General features: G+C 38.0%; 2 protein-coding genes across 2 annotated transcripts in view; one reads left to right on the top strand and one right to left on the bottom strand.

Annotated features, from left to right (window-relative positions):
- Positions 1-74: 74 nt before the first annotated feature.
- On the top strand, positions 75-3,378 carry Tip60 (Histone acetyltransferase Tip60). The gene is made up of 5 exons (XM_071776121.1): positions 75-227; positions 333-390; positions 868-936; positions 1,013-2,102; positions 2,187-3,378. The coding sequence occupies exons 1-5, from the start codon at positions 183-185 to the stop codon at positions 2,293-2,295; spliced, it is 1,371 nt and encodes a 456-aa protein (XP_071632222.1). The 5' UTR covers positions 75-182; the 3' UTR covers positions 2,296-3,378.
- Positions 3,379-3,827: 449 nt separating this feature from the next.
- The window catches only part of Rsh (Rap GTPase activating protein radish), a 126,574-nt gene continuing 108,751 nt past the window's right edge, over positions 3,828-21,650 (bottom strand). Inside the window, 11 exon segments of the mRNA XM_071776113.1 lie at positions 3,828-10,356; positions 10,533-11,054; positions 11,468-11,577; positions 11,800-11,951; positions 13,218-13,373; positions 13,806-14,045; positions 14,386-14,557; positions 15,002-15,236; positions 15,379-15,775; positions 16,079-16,583; positions 18,570-18,742. Of these exon segments, the coding sequence (XP_071632214.1) occupies positions 10,201-10,356; positions 10,533-11,054; positions 11,468-11,577; positions 11,800-11,951; positions 13,218-13,373; positions 13,806-14,045; positions 14,386-14,557; positions 15,002-15,236; positions 15,379-15,775; positions 16,079-16,583; positions 18,570-18,742 (2,818 nt within the window). The 3' untranslated portion in view covers positions 3,828-10,200.

The raw sequence follows: 21,650 nt of genomic DNA, 5'->3' as shown, positions 1-21,650 counted from the left end.
CGCACCCAATAGCGGAGCGCGCTATTAGCAGTCACCGTCGTCACCGACCGAGCAGACCGAGACGCTTCCTCGCCTCAGGTAGTTCCGCACGAACGGCGCTCGCGTCAGTACTGTGTGGTACTGTGAAAGCTTTAAAATAAAATTGTGCTTGTTGACAGGGTTGAACCGAATTTTAGACTGAAATGATCGAGGAGCACGACGAACGCGAGACAATATGCGACTCGGTGGTAAGTGTGCGCGATACGCCGTGGGCGGGAACACTGGCGGGTCGCCCGGGGACGCACGCGACTCGCAAATGCACGTACACGATGATGATCTAACCTAATTTTCAGAATTCACTGGTAGAAGGCTGTCGTTTGCCGGTCAAGATGCACAGCACGGACGATTGGCGTAAGTAAATTGTACGCGCGTGTTGTTCTGTTCATCCCAAAGAATATGTCGTTATAAAAGGCGTGGCTTTTTCTCTGAAATCCACCACAGTGAGCGTGGTTGCGAGATCATCATGTGGCGAGATTGAGCTACATTGTTTTGGAGCATACATTGTATTTTACGCTACTCTATGATGAAGATATTCTGATTGCAATTATATACATTGATCTTTATTGAATTATAGTGATAAATAACATATTTGATAAGGCCGATTTTATTGCATATGCATATATCACATTTCTGAGATACTTGCTCCATATACAAGATTTAAGAATATATTACATTTGGATGTAACGTAATTTTGTTTACAATTTTGTTACAATTAATATATTTTATATATATGCAAATGTATTATTCTTAAATATATAATAAATAATATTGTAGATTAAAAGTCACAGCAACACAATTTAAACAAAAATCTTTTTGTCCTATCTGTAGCGCTAGCTGAAATCATCAGCGTTAAGGAAGTACAAGGCGTCAAGTGCTATTACGTTCACTATGTGGACTGTAAGTAAATCGCTTTAGCGTTTAAGTATGAGAATCATAAGTGTCGACAAGTGTTATCAAAACTGCGCTATTTCAGTCAACAAACGATTAGATGAATGGGTTATGGAAGATTCCCTGGACACTAGAAAGGTCCAGTATCCTCGTCGCGAAGGAACAACGCCCGGAACTGGTGCGGCGACCCCAAAAAAGCAGGCCGTTAGTAGACCTCCTAGTCCCAGTAGCGTTAGCAATGAGCCAGTCAACGGTAACGCCGTGCTACAAGCGGCGCTGCAAAAGAAAATGTCTAGGAAAAGGAAAGCGACGTTTCTAGAAAATGAGGACTCTCAAGATGCCCCACCGCCGCCGCCGCAAACGCCGGGTCCCAGGCCCACTGGCTCCTTGGTGGCGCATCACCACGATGACGTAGTCACGAGAATGAAAAACGTAGAACTAATTGAATTAGGCCGTCATAGAATAAAGCCTTGGTATTTTAGCCCATATCCGCAAGAGATGGTGAACTTAACTTGTATATATATCTGTGAGTTCTGCCTAAAGTACAGGAAAAGTCGAAAGTGCTTAGAAAGGCATTTAGTCAAGTGCAATTTACGTCATCCACCCGGAAACGAAATATATAGGAAGGGATCTATATCGTTTTTCGAGATTGACGGCCGCAAGAATAAGAATTACGCGCAAAATCTTTGCCTACTGGCAAAGCTATTCTTAGATCACAAAACTCTTTACTATGACACAGATCCATTTTTGTTCTATGTAATGACAGACTTTGATAGCAGAGGGTTTCATATAGTAGGCTATTTTTCGAAGGAAAAGGAATCGACGGAAGATCACAATGTAGCATGCATTCTTACACTGCCACCGTACCAGAGAAGAGGTTACGGCAAGCTTCTAATAGAATTTTCATACGAGCTGTCAAAATTTGAAGGAAAGACTGGTTCTCCCGAAAAGCCGCTGTCCGATTTGGGTTTACTTTCGTACCGAAGTTACTGGGCTCACACGATACTCGATATTCTGCTGAACGTAAAGCCCGTGGTAGAAAACGAGAAGCCGCAGATAACGATAAACGAAATCTCCGAATTGACGTCGATCAAGAAAGAGGACGTAATATCGACTCTGCAAAATCTGAATCTCATTAACTACTACAAGGGACAATATATTGTAACACTAAATAGGTAATTTACGGTCAAAATGAAAGAAGATTATGATTTATCTGAATTCGGTGAGATCTTCATAATGATGCATATCTTTATTCGCAGGGAAATTATCGAACAACACTCAACTGCAATGGAAAAGAGACAGATCAGAATAGATCCTAAGTGTTTGCATTGGACACCGAAAGACTGGAGTGTTAGAGCCAAATGGTGAACTTATAGCTCGAGTTGACAATAAAACGATGCTGATTTGTCTTGAAATTATTTTTCAGGCATTCTGAAAGCGAGTATGGTTAAAACGGGTGTACAAAGTTGTACATATATATATTAATTTGCGACCTTGATGGTCTAGCGTTTTAATAAGACTGTATCTGGCGTATTTACGCTCATTGCAATGCTTTAGAACTTGTCGACACACGCAGATCTCGATTATAGAGGACTAAGATCGTACTGCGCGAGCGCTCGCGAATTTTACCTGACAAAATATTTGCTGTAAACTTATACCTTAAAACTGCAATGTTTTAATATGATGATTAGAATTTTTTTAAAGATTCACAAACCGCTGTACAGTGGTACGAATTTGTACAAATAATCTACCGCTCCTGTAGAATTGTAAATAAATGTGATTTTATAACATACAATTTCCCCACAGCTCAATTGTATACAAAAATTTTATACAGAACTTTATATATGTAGATTTGATCAGAACACAGATTGCTATTTGTAATCCGATTTTTAGCACGCACAGAGACAAATGAAGACGTGCATCATACGTATTGCGTGTATGTAAATATGTACACATCTTTCACACTATATATGTATATTATCTTAACGTAGTAGAAATGCTTTAGACCGTCACGAGTATTATAAATTATATAAGTACATAACGCATTAATGTATTTATGAATATTCATGCAAGATGTAGAGATCACGTAAAGCAATTTCATTTTAAAAACTATTTCTTTGGACAAGGACAGGCTAAATAGCCTGTCCAATATAGAAATTAATATCACAAGTAAAATTAGTATTAAAAGTATAATCCGAAATCGTGAAAAAAAATTTAATGTAAATAATTTTCTAAATTTCTAATTAATGTTATTGAACGCCGTCCGGTATTTACTTTTCAGTAACTTTATTAGAAGCTAAAAATTGAATTTTTATGTTTTACAAGTAGTGTAATATTATAAGTTTGTAGATGATGAATGCTCCCCATGTAGATTGATATTGATTTTCGTTCTGTAACAGAGAAACCATATAGAGTTACCAATATAAAATAAATTTCAACTCAATTTGCCAATCCGCTTTTTTAATGTTGTTATTACATATTGAATGCAATATTTCTTAATTTTAGAATATTATTTTATATGAAAGTTTTTAATAGGAAAACTTTTGGTACAAAATTCTGAATTTGTTTTATAAATTTATAAAATTAAAAAATATGCATTTATACATTTTATATTGGTACAAACTTTTAAAACAAGATTTGATTCCTTAATCATGCTTTAAAGAATAAAAAAAAATTATCAAATCTCACGTAGCTTAATTATTCTCGATTTCCTCACGATCAGAAAACGTCCATGGTATATTGAAATTCTACTTAAAAAAAATTAATTTTTATGATTTACGCAAAATCCAATAATGTATACCAAATGAAACGGAGGGAGGAAAAGTTCTACTAGTTCTACAAGCACTTACATTCCATTATGCACTTTGACGAGGTTTACACGAACATACATATAGAAAAAATCTAGCACAATACATTTTTATTGCCTATATTACATAATAGATCAGTCACGTTGTCATCTTTAAAAAATAGTTTGCTTGTACGAATATAAATTACAATTTCACTTTCACAGATTCACGACAGACTTTGTTTCGGTGAGCGAGGAGATAAAAGAAAACAATCTTTAGACACGACTTTAAATACAGCATCTTTTATGTATATATATATATATATATATATATATGTATGTATATATATTTTTTTTATATTCAACAGTAACATCACAGTAGCTTCATATACAATAAATCTTTGTTCATAATTTTATCTGTATTCTTTTTGTATTCGTTACCACGTAAGCGCGACACGGCGAGTTCCTAAGATTCATCACGACGACAAGCGGAAGGAAGAAACTCGTGTGCACGCACTTTTCACAATTGTCAGGTCACAATGATCTCACACCGATATGATCGCATGAAACTCGAAACGCTCTTTGATATTTTACGAAAATTGATATCCGGTAACCCTGTCCGTTACACGCACTATTTAGTAACTTGAATCCACGTATACAACAATGTGAATGCGATATATCAGGATGAAAAATTATCAATCAATTAATATAATACAATATCATGGCGAAGCAAGTTGAAATCTGTAAACAATCAATCATATTATTAATATAGTGGAATTAAAAATCCGAATGAACGAAATAACATTTGGGCTAATTACAAACTGATATCGATCACTCAATATTTTCATACTGACAATGAGAGAAATGTATAGTTGCAGGAATCGAGAACCACGACTTTTACTTTTGTATCGGCCACACTGTGGAAATAATTTGAATATCGGTGGGTTATTCATAACAAAATAGATCGTTTTCAGTTTAAGCATATTTAGGAATGATATTTTGTATTCTATCATTCAAATTAAATTAAATGCTTTGCAAAAATCCGAACACACATTCTATAGAATTTTTTTTATAAAATTACACAGGAGTATAATTAAAAATTTATCATGTTTCACGGGAAGGGTACAGTGCCGCGAAGTAAAAAAAAAAAGAAATAGTCGTGGTATCACGTCGCTGCCGTCTGTGCGTGCAATTGAATGAACGGACAATACGTTTCCCCCTTAACAATAACGACAACAACAACAACAACGAGACGATGAAAATCCAATGGCAGCGGTATAATGTCGATAAGAACAGCGAGTATTTAACAAGATAAGAATGACAACACGTACACGGCATCACGACAACGGCATTTATATAGACTATCGCACAAATAACCAGACGCATACCGGAGAATTCGCGAGAAGCGCTTAAGATTATGCACAACCCTCGTACATCGCACAAAACGCAGAGATTATCCTTAGCCAGGCACACATTGAGTTCTGCGTGATACAGTGGCACGTCCGTGCACATGCATCGTCATTCTTAATTCCGCGGAACGACAGAATTTATATAATCGATCAACGTATTTAACAGCCTATTGTAACTTATATGCAAACAACGACTTACAACTGCTTGATAAAATTTATAACAGTATTTTGATTTATTAGAATGGATTAATCGTTAAAAACTTGTCCACTATAAAATGTACAACAGAATGTTACCAGCAAATTTTATATACACAACACAAGCAGCCAAGAAAGATTAAGAGACTGATAAACTTTCAGTTTTAATCCTTCATGGCATTCCATTTGATAGCAAATTATTTTGGCAAAATTGATAAAAATGATCTTACACCCTTTAGGGCAAAAAGATGATTTTAACGGCGCGATTTTTTTCCCTTTCGGAAATCCGCCTCAATGTGCGTCTGATATTACACTTACTTACGCTACTTACTCGCCGGAGTCCGCTCACGTGGCTCACAATATTTCGTCACGCAGTTTTGATCGCATTATACTCTTTCTCACCCCTCTCTTTATACGTGTGCACATGTATGTCATGTGTGCGTGTGTGTTTACATTTTAATATATATGTATACGTATATATATATTTCTCTCTCTCTTTCTGTTTATTTTTTTTTTTCATTTGCCTCCTCTATCCCTCTGCGAAACAATTTCTTTACACATTTGCGTGAATGTACAGTTGAACAATAGGCGGCAATGGCTGGACAGAATGGCGTTCGATGACTTTTTTCAAATTTTCTTTTTTTTTTTTGGGTGTTCTCGAGGGGGTACCTCGGCTTGGCGCCCTACACTCCCCCCCTTTTCGCTCTATCTTTCTTGACAACGAGCAACGCCTGGACTGTCGTCGAGTACAGTAAAAAAAGTTTCGTTTTGTACATTAGTATATACTCTACGTGCCACGGCGCGAGAGGAGGAAGAGTTATACACACGACAGGCGTAAGTTTGTACTGATTCGTGATATTTTTTTTTTTTAGCAAACTCGAGCGCAGGTTCAGATCTTTTCAAGCAAAGATATTTGATATCGGTATTTCAGCTAGTTTGATTTTTGATGCTACAGATTTTCGGATAAACGCGAATAGACGACTCGATGCATTTACATTTGCCAGCTAGATGTTCGCAGAACACAGTTGCCATCGAGTCGCGATCGATCGAATATCGTAGATTAAATTGTTTAAACGCACATTAAAAATATTACATATCGGTTCTTAAGCGCAATGCTTATGGTCAATTTTATCGATAATCATATTTAAACAAATCTCGAATCTTATAAATCACTGCGCAATTACGTAATCGTAATTATATCACGATAACGAAAACTTCCATCAGCAATCCTAAGTGAGCCTGCGCCGAGTTTTACTCCGATAAATATAACGAATGAATAATGAGCTTATGGCGCGTCTCTACATAGATTGGGAGACGTCGTAGATACAATGAACAATCGAATACACTTCGATCACACACTAAAACTACGCTTACACACTGACGAAGTAGAATTTCGAATTTCACCCGCTTCGCGATCCGTTTTCTATTATCGTGTCCTATATTTGAATTTGTTTTCTGGAAATTATGATTCACGTGAAGACTTTAATACTCATCATTCCCCAAGAAAGTTACTAACTAAAATTAATTAGAAAAATAATTATTATATCCGTGATTTATACACTTAATTTTTTCTTTGTTATGCGGTAAATATATTTACAAAAATGCCTTTTTTGTTAAAAAAAAAACCGAATCTGCGTAATAATAAGAGTAAACAAATACATGAATTGTAATCTGGATAATCGGATTTCGTCGAATGGCGATATTTCGAAACTCTACTTTCGTCCAGCCGCTTGCCTGAACAATAAGACACTTAACAGTTTAGCGCCCTCCGTAGCGGGAGGAGACCGATTTTAATCCTCAACTACTATAAATATATGTATTTGAATGAAATAACAACTACAATGAGATCAATTTTGGACCCAATGACAGAGTACAATCATTTTTTATTATTATTGATGTGCCTGTCTGGTTCTATTATTATGTTCGACAAAGAAAAAATCATTACATCTTTCTAGTAATAGTAATTTTTAGTAGGGAGTAAAAAACAGAAAGAAAGAGATAGAGAGAAACCCATAATATTATATATTACTATAACTAATGGTACATAAAATGAACTTTCACGTAGTTATATGGAAAGTAATTATTTCATTTCAAGCCCAAGGGTTTGAAAAATATATAGATTATGAAGCACAAACAATAGTCAGATATACAATCAGACACTATTTCTGGCGCAAAATTGAAAACTGAGAAATCTGCATTGGGAACAGATTTGAACTCACCGTAGTGGTTGAGGATTAACGGCCTTATACCTTTACGCGCATTATACAAGTACCATAATATTACTTGTTACATATATAATAACATAATATACAGCGGGAAATCGGCGCTGGAAAATATTACGTCGCATCGCGGACGACCAACCGAGATCGTGTAAAAATATTTCCTCCTTTGGAACATCGAAGAAGAAATCGACTCCTGAAAAATATCTTTGGAAAAGGAGATCGCGGAATACGTGTTCTGCGTGTGAAATCGCGCGATTTCTATCCCATTTATTCTCTTTTCGCCTCTCTCGCTTTTTGATATAATCGTTACCGGAGCGCTGCCGGAACCAGGCTAGTCGAGGTCTCGTTTGATATTCGCAAAGATTTCGTCGAAATCACGAAGTGACTCCAATGAAAATCCTCTTCCTTTCGGAAAATCCATTCTCCCATCGGAGAGAGATCGTCGATATGTCTCTTCTCTTTGTAGAACAGGAAGGTCGAGTGATTCACGATCGTGTGATAAAAAATTTTGCGGCCACGAATAAGTGTTTTCCCTGTGGGAAAAGGGAGTCATTTTGCTAAACGAAAAAGAGGCCCGCGCGTTTTTTGTCGCGCGAAAAATTCTTTCTCCAGCCTGCTCTCTCCGTGGATTTTAGAATCTCTGTCTTAGAGTATTTGAAAATATAAAATCTACGATAGAAAACAGAACAGACCTCGAATATATATATGTATATACATATACATATGTATGCGTATATACATATGTATATGTATACGTATATTTTTTTCTCCCAACATTCAACATCAATTCGCTTGCGCTATTATCGTTATTATATTATATTTTACACCTCATTTTCATTATTAGCGTCATTATTTTTATTATTATTGTTGTTATTCATCGTTTATCGTTTTATTCTTATGTATATATAACGATACGTATATATATTATATGCATATTTATATATCTTCTTTTTAAGCTTACGTAATAGTAAACCATTCTTACGTGTTATTAGTAGCGTTTTCTTTTATGATACAGATTGTCATGTGTCGGCAATTTATTAAGTGCCGCCGATACGATGCGCGCTCTCAATCAAAAGCCTTTTTGATCGATGATCATTAAAGTGAATATTTCTTAACTCTTTACGTCGACAACGCTATCGTCAAGTGATTCGTTTGCTATTTTTGTCTTTGTCATTTCACCAAAGACAGAGGACAGATGACATTGGCTGCGTTCGGGGAGCGCGCTATTAGCGCTATTTGCTTATTCTATCCTTATACTACACTTGATGAGCGATAAAGATAGAATGATGCAATAGCGCTAATAGCGCGCTCCCCGAACGCAGCCATTGTCACACGATAAATATTACTGGCCAGATTTGTCTTCGTCATCGTTCACCTGTGGTATTGAAATATAAGAAGTATTCCTTAATTAATTACTTTGACTTTTAACTGATCAGAAATTTTAGTTGCGTGATTCTTCTCATTAAAGGTGTGAAAAATTATGCTTTTCCCACACTCGCGTTACTCGCGCTCTCAATCAATACTTTACATTTAATTTTATCAATCACATGTTAAGAATATATTAATATAACAAAGTCTGCGGAGATTGATAACGCCTATTTACGAAACTTTAACATGAAAGTGACGTAACGTATTTCTTGTTTTATTCCCTGCTTGATTTATTGATATAATGTGTACTTGCTGTCTTATGACAGCTTGGAAGAGCTTATATTATCAAAAATAACGCTCCTTATAATGATATCGAATCACAAAAATTCATACGAATATTGAATTAAAATAATATAATGTGTATATTCAGAAAAAGATATAGAAAAAATAAGCAATAAGAATCATCTTTAATAATGCTAGACATTATCATAGCTATATTTTCTAATTTTGTGTTTACTCCATAACTAAATGGGAGATTACGAAATGTATGTCATGGAAGCATTGTTATAAGACAGTTTCTGTATATTAAAAATCGAAAACAAAGTACATAAAAAATTTTAATTAATAATAGAAAATTTTGTGTTATTTGGAAATAATTATTTACGGAAATTATTACATGTTGAACTCTTATTTACCAACGTAAGCTGGTATTTCACAAATTTAACTGACATTTGTCGGATAAGCCAAAAGTTTCTCGAACAGGAAACTTTTTCAAATCCGTCAAAACTTTTTAAAGAAACTTTTAAAAATTCTTTATCAAGTATACCTCCATTAATATCAGCTTTATAACATTATTCCCCTCACAGACGATTCACTTTGATAACAAAACAAGGATGGCAGTCTGATACGCCACCAGATATAATTGAATTACTGTAGACGAGTATCAAATCAAGTTTACGCGAATGGAGCCGAGATTATGTTTAAACTTATTATTCGTCGAGTGGCTCAGCACAACGACCTTGTGTAATATCGGAGAAATCTATCATAATTTGTGTCAGGCCTCGCAGTGTAATTATCGACATATCACGGTCGTAATCGGAGTGATCTAGTTGCAGGTCATTGCCGTGAAAAGACTTCGATTATTCGCATGTAATATCAACTAACGCGAAAAGGATGCCGCAACGTTACAAGAGAATAATTTTCTCATCATCAGAAAAATTCATGGGTCCTTTATCGTCACGCGTTTTTCAGGTACACTTCGTCCTTGCGGCACCTTTCGCGTGTTGGTTAACTTTCATAGTCCACAATCGAAACTTTCTTGATCCTGCAGATGCATCCTCTGATACGCCTCCAAACAGCTGTCGATGTTTCTGTATATGCCTGAATTCGCTTGGTACATCAGAGTGTCAAGAATCCTCTCGTTCTTTATAACTTTCGATGGTAATACAATCTGAAAAGACGATAAACAATTCTTTTTGTATTTAGAATAACGAAGAAAATAATTTATAAATCTATTTTATAGTAGGAGTTAATCGCGTCATATGATTTTTAATCATTTACGTAAGTTATATTTAATTGCTACTTTTTATTCTTTAATATCATCCACATTTTTCTTTTAATATCTACCCTGATTAGTTCTTGAGGCGTTATCTTATGTAACTTGAGGTCCCTGCTGAGCCTGTCCATGATGCACTTGAACTCCACCTTGGCATCGATCTTGGTCGACTTAGTTTTGATTCTGTGCTTCGCCCAGTTCAGCATCGCCTCGAACTTCTTGACCTCCGCTAGTTCGAGGCTACGGCACATGATCATCTGCACCATCGATTCGCTCAGAGTGACAAAGTCCGGATGGTTAAACAGCAACTCGGCCCGCGTCTCGATGAACGCGAGGATCATGTTGACCAATTCCGAGGCGGACGTGTAACGCCAGTAATAATTCTCAAGGGCGCACAACATCACGCAGACGATCTCGACCCTGAGGAATTGCTTGGCGTGATGGAAGCAAGCCTGAAGAAGTTCCGGCAGGTCGTAGTGCTCCGCGGCGCATATCAGACCAGGTATGTTGCTGCATGTCAGTGGACAGGACCCGGTGTGCAGGTAGTCCAGCAGAATTCGGAAAGTCTCTGGATCGAACTCGATGATGTCAAACTGAAAATATTGATGTTTATTAATAGAGGATCAAAACTACAACCACATGACCAATTGTGGCTTCGAGATTTTTTTTAATTGGTCTATAATATTTCTTAGAATATTAATTTAGTGATGATTTAATATTAACCAATAATCACTGGTTATATAGCTGGAATAAACATATTAAACATTAAAACTTATTTTAGAGCAAAATAATAGAAAATAAAAACATTTTATCTTACAGAAAATATATTGCAAAATATTATTAGCTGTTTAACATAACTTTAACATAATTTTGATACAAGTGATAAATCGATTATGTATTTCTCAGCGAATTTTAATTTCACACGATAACGTGAACTTTCTAAAAATCCTCTACAATCATTTTCCTCAGTACCGAGATACGCATTAATCGTTAACGTCTCACTTACCTCGGTCTGTGCAAGTTTGGTTCTATCTACTTTCTGCGCGTCCGCGCAAACGCTGAGTCGCGGCACTGCCAATGATTGGGCTGCTTTATCCTTATCCTTTGCTTCCTTATCTGTAAAAAAGATAATATTTAAATTCTATCCTTTCACTCAGTCGCAAAAGAACGCAACATTATGGTACGAATACATCTTCATATGTCGTTATTAAACACATCATTACACATATGAGTTTAAAATTATGCATTTTAGTAAAATTAATTTAGTAAGAGTAAAACTAATAAGTATCTGATACGAGATAAATTGGTCCTTTTCTTCGTAAGAATTGAGACACGTACTACTGCAATCCTGCGAGCTAGCCCATCGCTTTCGATCCTCGCTCTGCAGAGTGCTGCCATGTTTTCTGATACTCCTTCCCCAGCCTGCCGTGATCGTACCCAGTCGAGAGAAGGCCCGTTTCACCATCGGCGACGAAGGGACACTTTTGGGCCTAAACACATCAGAACCAGTATCTCACAGAAACCGCGGAGCGGCACCTCAAGGTATGGAGATGGGATTTACGGGCATTTCACGCAGAGACAAGGACGACTCCGGGTCCAAGGGAGGGGAGGGAGGACTGAGTACAATTGGAAGGGACGAATATCGAATATAAAGTCACGAAAGAAACAAAAACGAGACAACGACGAAAGCTCACTCTCGAAATTTGTACTAGACAACGTGCGAAGGATCGAAACAATTTGTGCGCATAATTCATCGAATCCAAAGCAGCGATATAAGAACTTATTTTCAATTTAATCAATACAGTTGGCGATTATTACATGAAATTTAGAATATAAAAAGAACAACGGTGAATTGCACTAATATAAAATTATTGGCAATAATGCCACAATAAAGGTAGACGAAAGAAAGCATACGTGATATCAACATTTTTAACGGAAACGAGTGAGAAAAGAATATATATAACAAATTATAATATACAGATTCTTGTTTTTCTAAGATACAGATTATGATAGAAAAAGAACGTCTCAGAAAAATATTGACGAGCAAATGACAGATTTCATTCGTAGAATTTTGAACAAGAATTGTCGTTTTTTTTCTTCAGTAATCCAAGCGAGGCGAATTCGCCACGTGAATCGTATCATTCGACAGAATATTGCAAGTGCCTCTCAGAGAAGAGCATGCTTACATAAAGTCCAATATATTGATGATACGTGATTTGATTAAGTTTGCAATTTTTATGTTACACGGTAATAAATAAAAAAAAGTTACGAGATAATCATGCGGTGCCATGAGGATAGGAGACATGGATGTGCCGTGAAAAGATACATATATTACGATCAAGTAACTATATAGAAGAAACATTCGACATTGAAAATCGCAGGCATTAGTCTCACCGTTCAAGATTTTTCAATTTATTCTCATTAGAGAAATCCAATTTCTATCTCACGTAAAGTATCGCATAATCCACATTCTTGCTCGATCTTTGATTGAGACGAGGCCGTAGCCGACGTTCTAAGCGAACGCTCACAAAATCGTCAATCAATTTTGCAACCAATATTTTGCGGATTTGTTTAACATTGTTCTCAATTCGTTTAATGATTTTAATTTTTAAAGCTTACCAGTTTTCATAATGACGCATTCCAACGCTTTAACGAAGCGAACTTCGATATCAACGATGCCGAACTGGATTCATGATAAACTAACAGATAAATAACGGGCTAACGACAACATTCATGATTATATTATTGAAACGCACCTAGGACTCTCCATGTCGGGAACTTGTAGGAAATTCGAGCTCTTCGGCTTCTGCGGGCTAAGCAATGTCGGCGCCGGTCTTGCGAGCAACTCAGCAACCGGTACTTGCGGGCTTCCGAAGCCCGCTTGAATTCCATATAACATTTCTTGAAACACTCTGTATAAAGACAAATGCATATCGATCAATTTTCACAATAATGTTGAACGTTAGAACATAAACGAGTGTTTTACGCTCAATTAATTTTTCATGCTTCCACTTAACAGATGTGTCTTTTACATTGTTAATCAACCGGTCTAATTAGCGGAATTTACTTATTCATTTATTCTCTTGACTATTTCATGCGCATCTGTGAAAAACGTTGAGCTAATTAGAAAATACTTATTTTATTTGAAATTAATGAACCGAAAGAGAGGAACCGTTGTTTCTGGCCAATAAATTATCGAAAAACATTTTTCTAAATTATACAGATATAATCAAAGACAATAATTTAAGTTTGTTAGACATTAATTTACATCTTCGCAAAAATTATTATATCCTAAACTTTATTTTGTTTGCGAAACAAGCAAATGTCATGCTCATATTTGTTACCTGCTTCTTACTGCTAGAATCGCCCTAACGCCGATGAATCGGACTTTTTGTTTTTGCTGTCCCGGCACGAGGAAAGACACGTCGAAAAGACTAGTGTTCAGCGTCACGTTCGCTGAATTATTGAGGAAGACCCTAGTAAAGTCCTTTGCAAGTTGATCATAGTCTTCGAACTGATCTCGCACAGAGTCCAACAATGGTGAAGACGGTCTCATGTGTCCAATCGGTCGCCAAGAACCTCGTCTGAGAATCAATAATCATAAAGTTAATCCTACTGATCGAGCAATATTAATCGAATATTTTAAAATCGACTACGCAATTAACGAATTACACGCAGAGTTAATTGAATAAGTTATTTATTAAATACATTTTAATGTAAAAAATATTTTGTATACGTTTAAAATATACAAGCAATACCAAGTCAAATAACAAAAACTTTAATGGAATTAATGCATTAATGCATATTAATTTAATGCAAAGTATTTTCAGATTGCTTTTTTACACTTACAATACCCGGTTTTACGTATACAGTATCATTTTAGTCGAAATTTTGAAATATTATTTTGTTATGATTGCGTCTCACCTGTATGGTTTCGGAATCTGGCCCGTTTCCGCGTGATTAGCGAGATTCGCCACGATATCCTCCAACATTTGACTTCTCGTCCGTTCCTGCATTCTCGCGAATTTCGGCGCGGAGTAACTCGCCCTTTCGCCATTCACGATTTTCGTTAATATCCATTCTCGGAACATCGGACCTGTTGCGCCCGAAAATCCAATTCAATAGATAAGTTCAACGTAAGGGAGATTTTAAATTGATATAATCTTGAGATAGCCAGCCAATTTAATGTTATCATTTACATTGCCATTATTATTTTTCTAATTAAAAGCTCGATAATTGTAGCGTAACGTCAAAGTGGAAATTAACAAAATAATATCAAATTTATTGAACTTTGTCGCAAACCATATATAGATTATAATGAAGATTATTATGCAAATTATGTAATTATATGTTGTCATTTAATGCATCCATAATGCCAATGATTAAATGTTAAATAAAATATTTGCTGTGGTAGAGAGAAAGAAAAATGTATAACTCTCTCTGTTTGATGTGATAATTTTTTATAAAAACAGTTTTAAATCGAATAAAATTAATTTCCCTCAGTCACGCTAAATTTGTTTATATGAAAATGTAATGATACCTTTTTCGAAGACACTTTGCTCCCATAGGTACGGTTTGTAGGCCCCAACTTCATCCCTTGTAACTACGGACACCTCGTATCTCGTGATTTTCCGCTTTATCCGTGGACTCACTCGCACCAAGATAAATGTGTGCAAAAAGTGCGACTTGATGCAAGCTGGACTGAAGGTCGTGTTGTCGGCTTCCAAAAATACGACGCACACTATATCGTTGCCAATGTGCCTTTTTCTCTGAAGCTGCGCGAGCGAAGAGAGAGAAGAAAGAATTTTTCAATTAAATCCTCTTGGCGCGTTTTATCATTTAAAATTTTTCTATCGCGTTAAACGAAATAGTTCGATAAAACTAAAATTGAGACAACAGTGCAAATAGATAGCTCACTTTTTGTGGATCGTGTTTCTCGTAAGGCAATAAGGTAGACACGTGGAACATTATCTCGATTCCCCTCCAATTGGTGTAGACAGAATATAGGCCCGTCAAATCGTGTACGGTGTCGAGACCACCTTTGTACTTGTCAAATCCCTTCAGCCTGATCTTGTCTCCGAGAATCTGCAGGAACTCCTCGAAGAGCAGCGAGTTGTCGTTGTTATCGAGTATCTCCTCTTCGGTGTACTGTTCTTCCTGGACATAAATCAGCCCCACCTTCAGCTCAGACTTGATAAAAACTTGATCGAGCTTCAGAAGTTCTTCGGGCGTATCTGGCAATTGGCCCAGGGTTAACGGCGGATTGATGTTCACCTCCTTGCCGAGACTACGTACCACTTCTTCTCGATTATACCTGCAAAAAATATATGTCTCATGTATCCTCGAAGAGATGTTGATTCATTCAACTGACAATTTTAACTTGTTGAATGTATTTGACTGCCAGAATAAATTTCCAACACAATTCTAGTACATACATGATTAACAACGTGTTTTACCACAACTTTCATTATTCTAGGAACATCTAAAATATTTATATTTGGTGTAATAATTTATTTAGTCTTATTAACGTGTGTAAATTAAATCTTTTAACAAAAAATATTCCTAAATACGAAATACTACATATACGCTAGAATAAAACATAAATTTGGGGAATTACCGGTCGGCAAAGACGCAGCTGGCGGGGATAAGGCCGTGGACCGTGTAACTGATGGCTCTGACCAAAATCCTGAACTGGTCACGATTGTTGAGCGTCTCTTGTTTGATGCTGAGTATCACCGGTCCCAAATCCTCGTCGTTTGTAAAATAATTCCAATGCTCCGAGCCGTAGAAATATTTCTCGTAGGTCTCCTGTTCGACGGAGGTGAGCTCGAAACCCTGATTCTTTTCCCATTGCTCCTCGATGGTGGTCTTCTTTCGAGGTGGATCGTCCGTGTCGCCTGTCTCATTCTCCGCTTCGAATAGGCAGGAGCTCTTATCCTGCCGCTTCAGCATCGACGGACGCTCCTCCACGCTCCGTCCATCTACCTGTTCGGGATCGGTACCCTCGTGTTCGCTCTCACTCTCGTCCCAGATCGTGTCTGACGTGATCTGTTGCCGCGAGCATTCGATCCAGTAGCCGGGTGTCGCTATCAGGTTGTGCGGGAACTCTTGACAGAACTCGTCTACGAGGAAATTTATTTTCAACTTACGTCTATTTCTAATTCCACTCATTATAGACTTTATTTTCTAGAATGAGCAGTGACGAGCAAATTAAATCTCTAGAAAAAATACAGTTAGAGTAAATCGTTAGAACGAGTACAGGATTTCTATGTGATAAGCCGTACTTGCCGGAATTCTGTGAGCTATTTCAATTCTGCCTTCGAACAGTAGAAGTTTTGTAGATCAAGCGAGAAATCATTAAAGAACATAATCACTGTGTAATATCATAGCGCAAAAGTTATTACATAGTCGTGGCACATCGTTGTACGTAAATGCAATAATCCTCAACATTTTCATCATGAAGCGGACGTCGATTGGGCAATTTCGCTCAAAGCGAGATTAACGTTAATTAAACCCGTTCGACTAGCGCTCTTCTCAGCGAAGCAAATTGGTGGGAAATGGCGCCGATGGTGTCTTTGTTCTCCGCGGATACGAAAAGAATTGGTCGGATCATCCTCGAGGCGAGACGAGGGTTTGTTTAGAAATTAGTGAAACGAAGAGAACGAGATGAGAGTAAGAGGTAAAGAAAGAAAGAGAGATGGACATCGAGAGGAGAAGATGGAGTAAATAATATCCAAAGACAAGCACTCTGCCTGAAAATAATTAGAAAGGAATCTGATCCAGCGAAATAGCGCCTCGAGAACAAATCGACCGTGAGGTAGTTATTATTTTTCAGACAGAGCGCTTATATCTTTGGATATTATTTGCTCTGTCCCCACCTCTCGATGTCCATCTCTCTCTCTTATTATTGTAGAACCCAGATGCGGAGATTTTCCTTCGCACAGCGCCGGACTCACATCCACTTAAGTACGTATCTCCGGTAATATGTTTCTTCTTGTCCGCCCCCGCGCGCTCTGTCGCCTCGTTTTATCAATCTTCGTCTTCCTCTCTGCCCGCTGCTCCTTCTCCCGGCTGTCGACGATACCGCAGTCGATTCACTGTAAGGTAGAACACCAAGCTGTTTGCAAACAGGGCTTGGTATTCGAACTTAGAGTGAGCCGCCCGCGGTGCCCTCCTCTTCTATGGCTCTATGGTTCCGTTGCTGCGAATCGACCTAATTGCCGAGCGCTTTGTTCGCACATAATGGCCATCCATATCTCACTGGCAACCCGAATTTCGACACGCCGCCGGTGGCTATGGTTTCCTCGACCTCCTTGAGGAAACCGTGAGATTTCTTCAGTTCCCGAAAGGGATTGTACGTCAAAGGAATAGATAAGATTTCTTAACGGATCAACATTTTAATACCGACTGATATGTGTATGACACGGGGTAAATAAATATTGGTATTTTTATCGATCGGAATCCGACGTCTAATAATAATTTTTATAAATTTTACTTTGCCTTCGTGCCTTTGAAAACTGAATAACGGCACGTTCAAAAGCATAAAGACAAAGTGTATAAAATTCACCAAAATTATTATCAGACATAAGAATCTCACCCGATGACCGAACATATCAATATTTATTTATTGTAGGATAAATTGTTATAACGACGATAGAAATTTATGCGAACATTATTTCAATGATCGCAAATTAATACTTGAAGATTACATCAACGCTCGCAATTTAATTTGCTCTTAAATTATCTGATGCACGCGATGACCCAATGCATCGCATACAAACTGGAGAAACGCGACGGCCATTATTTGTTTTTTCACGATCGTAACTCTACCACTTTTTTAGACTGTGAGACTTACACCCGACTATTCGAATCCGGCATGACAAAGTAACTTCGTACATATAATCGTGCGTAATCTCAAGACAGGCGGAACCACCTGTAGCTTCATCTCATACATATGCAGTCTTCCAAAAGTCGGTGGCACCGGGCTCGTTTGCGAAAACACGGTGCGACGATGTGTGAGAGAGAGAGAGAGAGAGAGAGGCAGAGAGAGAGAGAGAGAGAGAGAGAGAGAGAGAAGAGAGAGAGAGAACGACGGTGACAGTACTTACCGGAGCACGCCTGAGGTGGCAGCGGGAAGATCAGGGTAGTCGAGGACTTTCTTCTCGCAACTGCACAGCCTAAACTTTGTGGTTTGAAGCTGCGCAACTGCTGCATGAAGTCCGAGCACTCCATCAGCGCCACGTCGGCAAAGTGCAGATCGCAAAGTATCTGGTTCTTGAATCTGAAATGCAGAACAATCCTTAGAGTCATTCGTTGAAAACGAGCGGTGCTTTCACGCGGCTGCTTCTCACCCAAGAATTGTAGAAAGGCATCTCTAAAGCCGCGTTTACAGCATCAAAGTGAACATCAGCTAATGGCAATGAATGACAATAGACGTGTTTTCTTGAAATTAATCGTAAAAATATGAACAAACGGATCTTATAGCGAGCGAATATAATAATAATTGCGGTATTTTCATTCGGTGGTGCGATAATATCTTCTTTTATCGTGTAACCTTAGTTGATTGAATTTGATCTTGTCAATCGTGGAAACCACAAACGATCGAATCAATATTCGCAGTAAAAGCTGAACGTACTTATATAAAGAAAGAAATAATTGAGTGGACGGATCTGATTATGTTAGACGACAAAAAAATCTCTTCGATTGATGCATTTCATTTCAACGTGATAAAGCTCGCGAACTCAAACGATGAGTCTTATCACGGATGAAAACAATCAAGAGGAACGAAGTTTCGTGAGAGTTGAGATCGCTCGATAAAACGTGAATCCGTTGTGGCGTCCCGACGGCGGCTGTTATTGGAACACGTCGCTCCCTTATCTCCTTTATCGTTCACTTTTATCGCATGGGTTTACGCGATACCAATTAAAATCATGGATCACGCCGAGATTCGCTATAATAGAAATCGTGATGATCCCTAAAAGAACACGTTTGATCTCCTTTGCAATTTATTTATTTTCCGCGATATATCATTAAATTTCGAAGAATATTACTCTTTATTATCAAATATATAATTATTTGTCTCAAAATTATAATATTTATAAATTTAAATTAATATTATAGTAATAAACATTTCTTCCTTTACACTTTGCATAAAATTTACGAACAGGCCAAAATATCGATTTACTTCTGAGAAATTCCAATTTATATATCATATAGTATCACTTGCAACTAAGTTTCTCAATGTACTCTTATACTCGTTAACAGTCTCGTTAATACTCGTCGATATTTTGCGAGTTGTGTTCGATAATGACGACTGCCACGGACACAAATCATAGAAAATATTATTTCCTAGGCTTCACATGACGTTTCTATTTATATTTCCCGTGCGGTGTCAGGCGGCGGCCTCGTAATAGTGACGCATTAGCGACTTGCGTAAAGGTTGTAGAACGACCGGTAATCGCATAACGTTACATTAAAATGTCCGTTCCAATTCCGGCCTGCATCTGACAGGATTCCGCACGTTATTTCCACGGCCTGCCTGCCGATCCGCGCGACGGAATAATAAAAATATTTTTCGATAATCCCTCGCGCTCTCGGCGGAGAAAGCTTGTCGAGGGATGACATTATGACGCACTGTGACGCGGGGTTTTCAACGCGCGGCAGCCCGGCGATAACGCCCGTCGTAACGTTCGTTGAATTCGCAAATGGGCTTCTGAATCGGCCGGCCCGATATGGAAGGATATCGTTCGTCCTTTTACCCGCGGGAAGGCCACGTTAAAATCGCCGATTCAACTCCACGTCGCACGTGACTCGCGATGGGATGGGTTTCCGATAGACTGAGCCTCGCCGATGATTCCCCCGTATGTGACGTAAACGTTCTCGAATGGGAAACGCGATATCGATAGCCGGGCATTCATTTCGAGACACCGAATCTCATCGGCCATGTAAATTCGATCGGATGCACGAGCGTGCGAAAGTGCGATATTCTCGCGCGGAGGCGGCATTTGCGACCGGCCGGAACAGAGCGCTCGCGTGACTTTCCTAACAAAACCGGGATGATTTTCTTTCCGTGAGGAGCGTGTCGCAATTTCGTGGAATTTCAGCCGCGTCCAATCAGATTAATCGGGGATCGAATTTGCCGGCGGCCGAACGCTTGATTTCACGCTTTGTCTTTCGATTGTCCCCGTGTCCCGTCATGTTTATCGGACGCGGGATTTCTACGTGCGTCGAGAAAGTGGTAAAAGTCGAACGGCGACGTGATGTATTGGCGGCGAAAAAAGCGCCTTCCTCTGTCGCGATCTATTGACGTCTTTCTCACCCTGGCGAACAAAGTGTTAAATCGCGAATGGAATCTCTGTTTGTATGGCGATGCGTTACACAAAAGCGCAGCTACGCGACTGACTCCCCGACTGACTGAATTTCTCGCGCTATACATCAAAGGACACGCACGTGTTACTCGTTCTCGTACCTTATTTCATCTGCGGATTACTGCGCAGATTGGTGATACAAAATTATGCAACACATATTCAAAAGATGAAAGAAATTATTATGTATTGTACGTGAGATGATGAATAAATCGTTATATAACAATAAAATTAAGTCATACTTCTTACTCCAAAAAATAGATCAAGTTACATTTATTTATCGATTATATTATTTTAGGCGTCCGTGAAATACGACATCCATCTCATCATGTCTTGAGTATTCGCTACTCAATCTCCAAGACTGAAATATCTTGAGAATTCAGCATCATGGGACCGTCCATGCCAGGGATCTCGTTTCATAAGCGTCGGCTTGGTTTTTAAAATATGAAAAAGGAGTCGAGAGTAATAGCATCGAGAGCAAATAGCATGAATATAATCCTGTTGAATGCCGTATAGTTTATTTACGTTCCCCTTCCGGCAAACTGTGTTAAATTGTAAATAAAAATTATTCTCGCGCGCAACATTTCGCGTTGCCAATATTGTAGTTATCAACAATAAAACTTGACGCGCTTGACTGTATGATTTACCGTTATCCAAAATAATAGCGCTCTCAGATACAAAATGTAAAGCGTATTCACTCGTCGGACGCGGCTCCATTTTGCACGCGGCTGAATGCAGATTGCGTGAAATCAGGTCGGGGGGTAATAAAAAATAATAAATCGACGAGCGAAATAATAAATGATAACCCGGATGATGAAATCGCAA

The sequence above is a fragment of the Temnothorax longispinosus genome, chromosome 4 (assembly GCF_030848805.1).
Source record: "Temnothorax longispinosus isolate EJ_2023e chromosome 4, Tlon_JGU_v1, whole genome shotgun sequence".
Lineage (NCBI taxonomy): Eukaryota > Metazoa > Arthropoda > Insecta > Hymenoptera > Formicidae > Temnothorax > Temnothorax longispinosus.
This window is presented reverse-complemented; position numbering and strand designations above follow the sequence as displayed.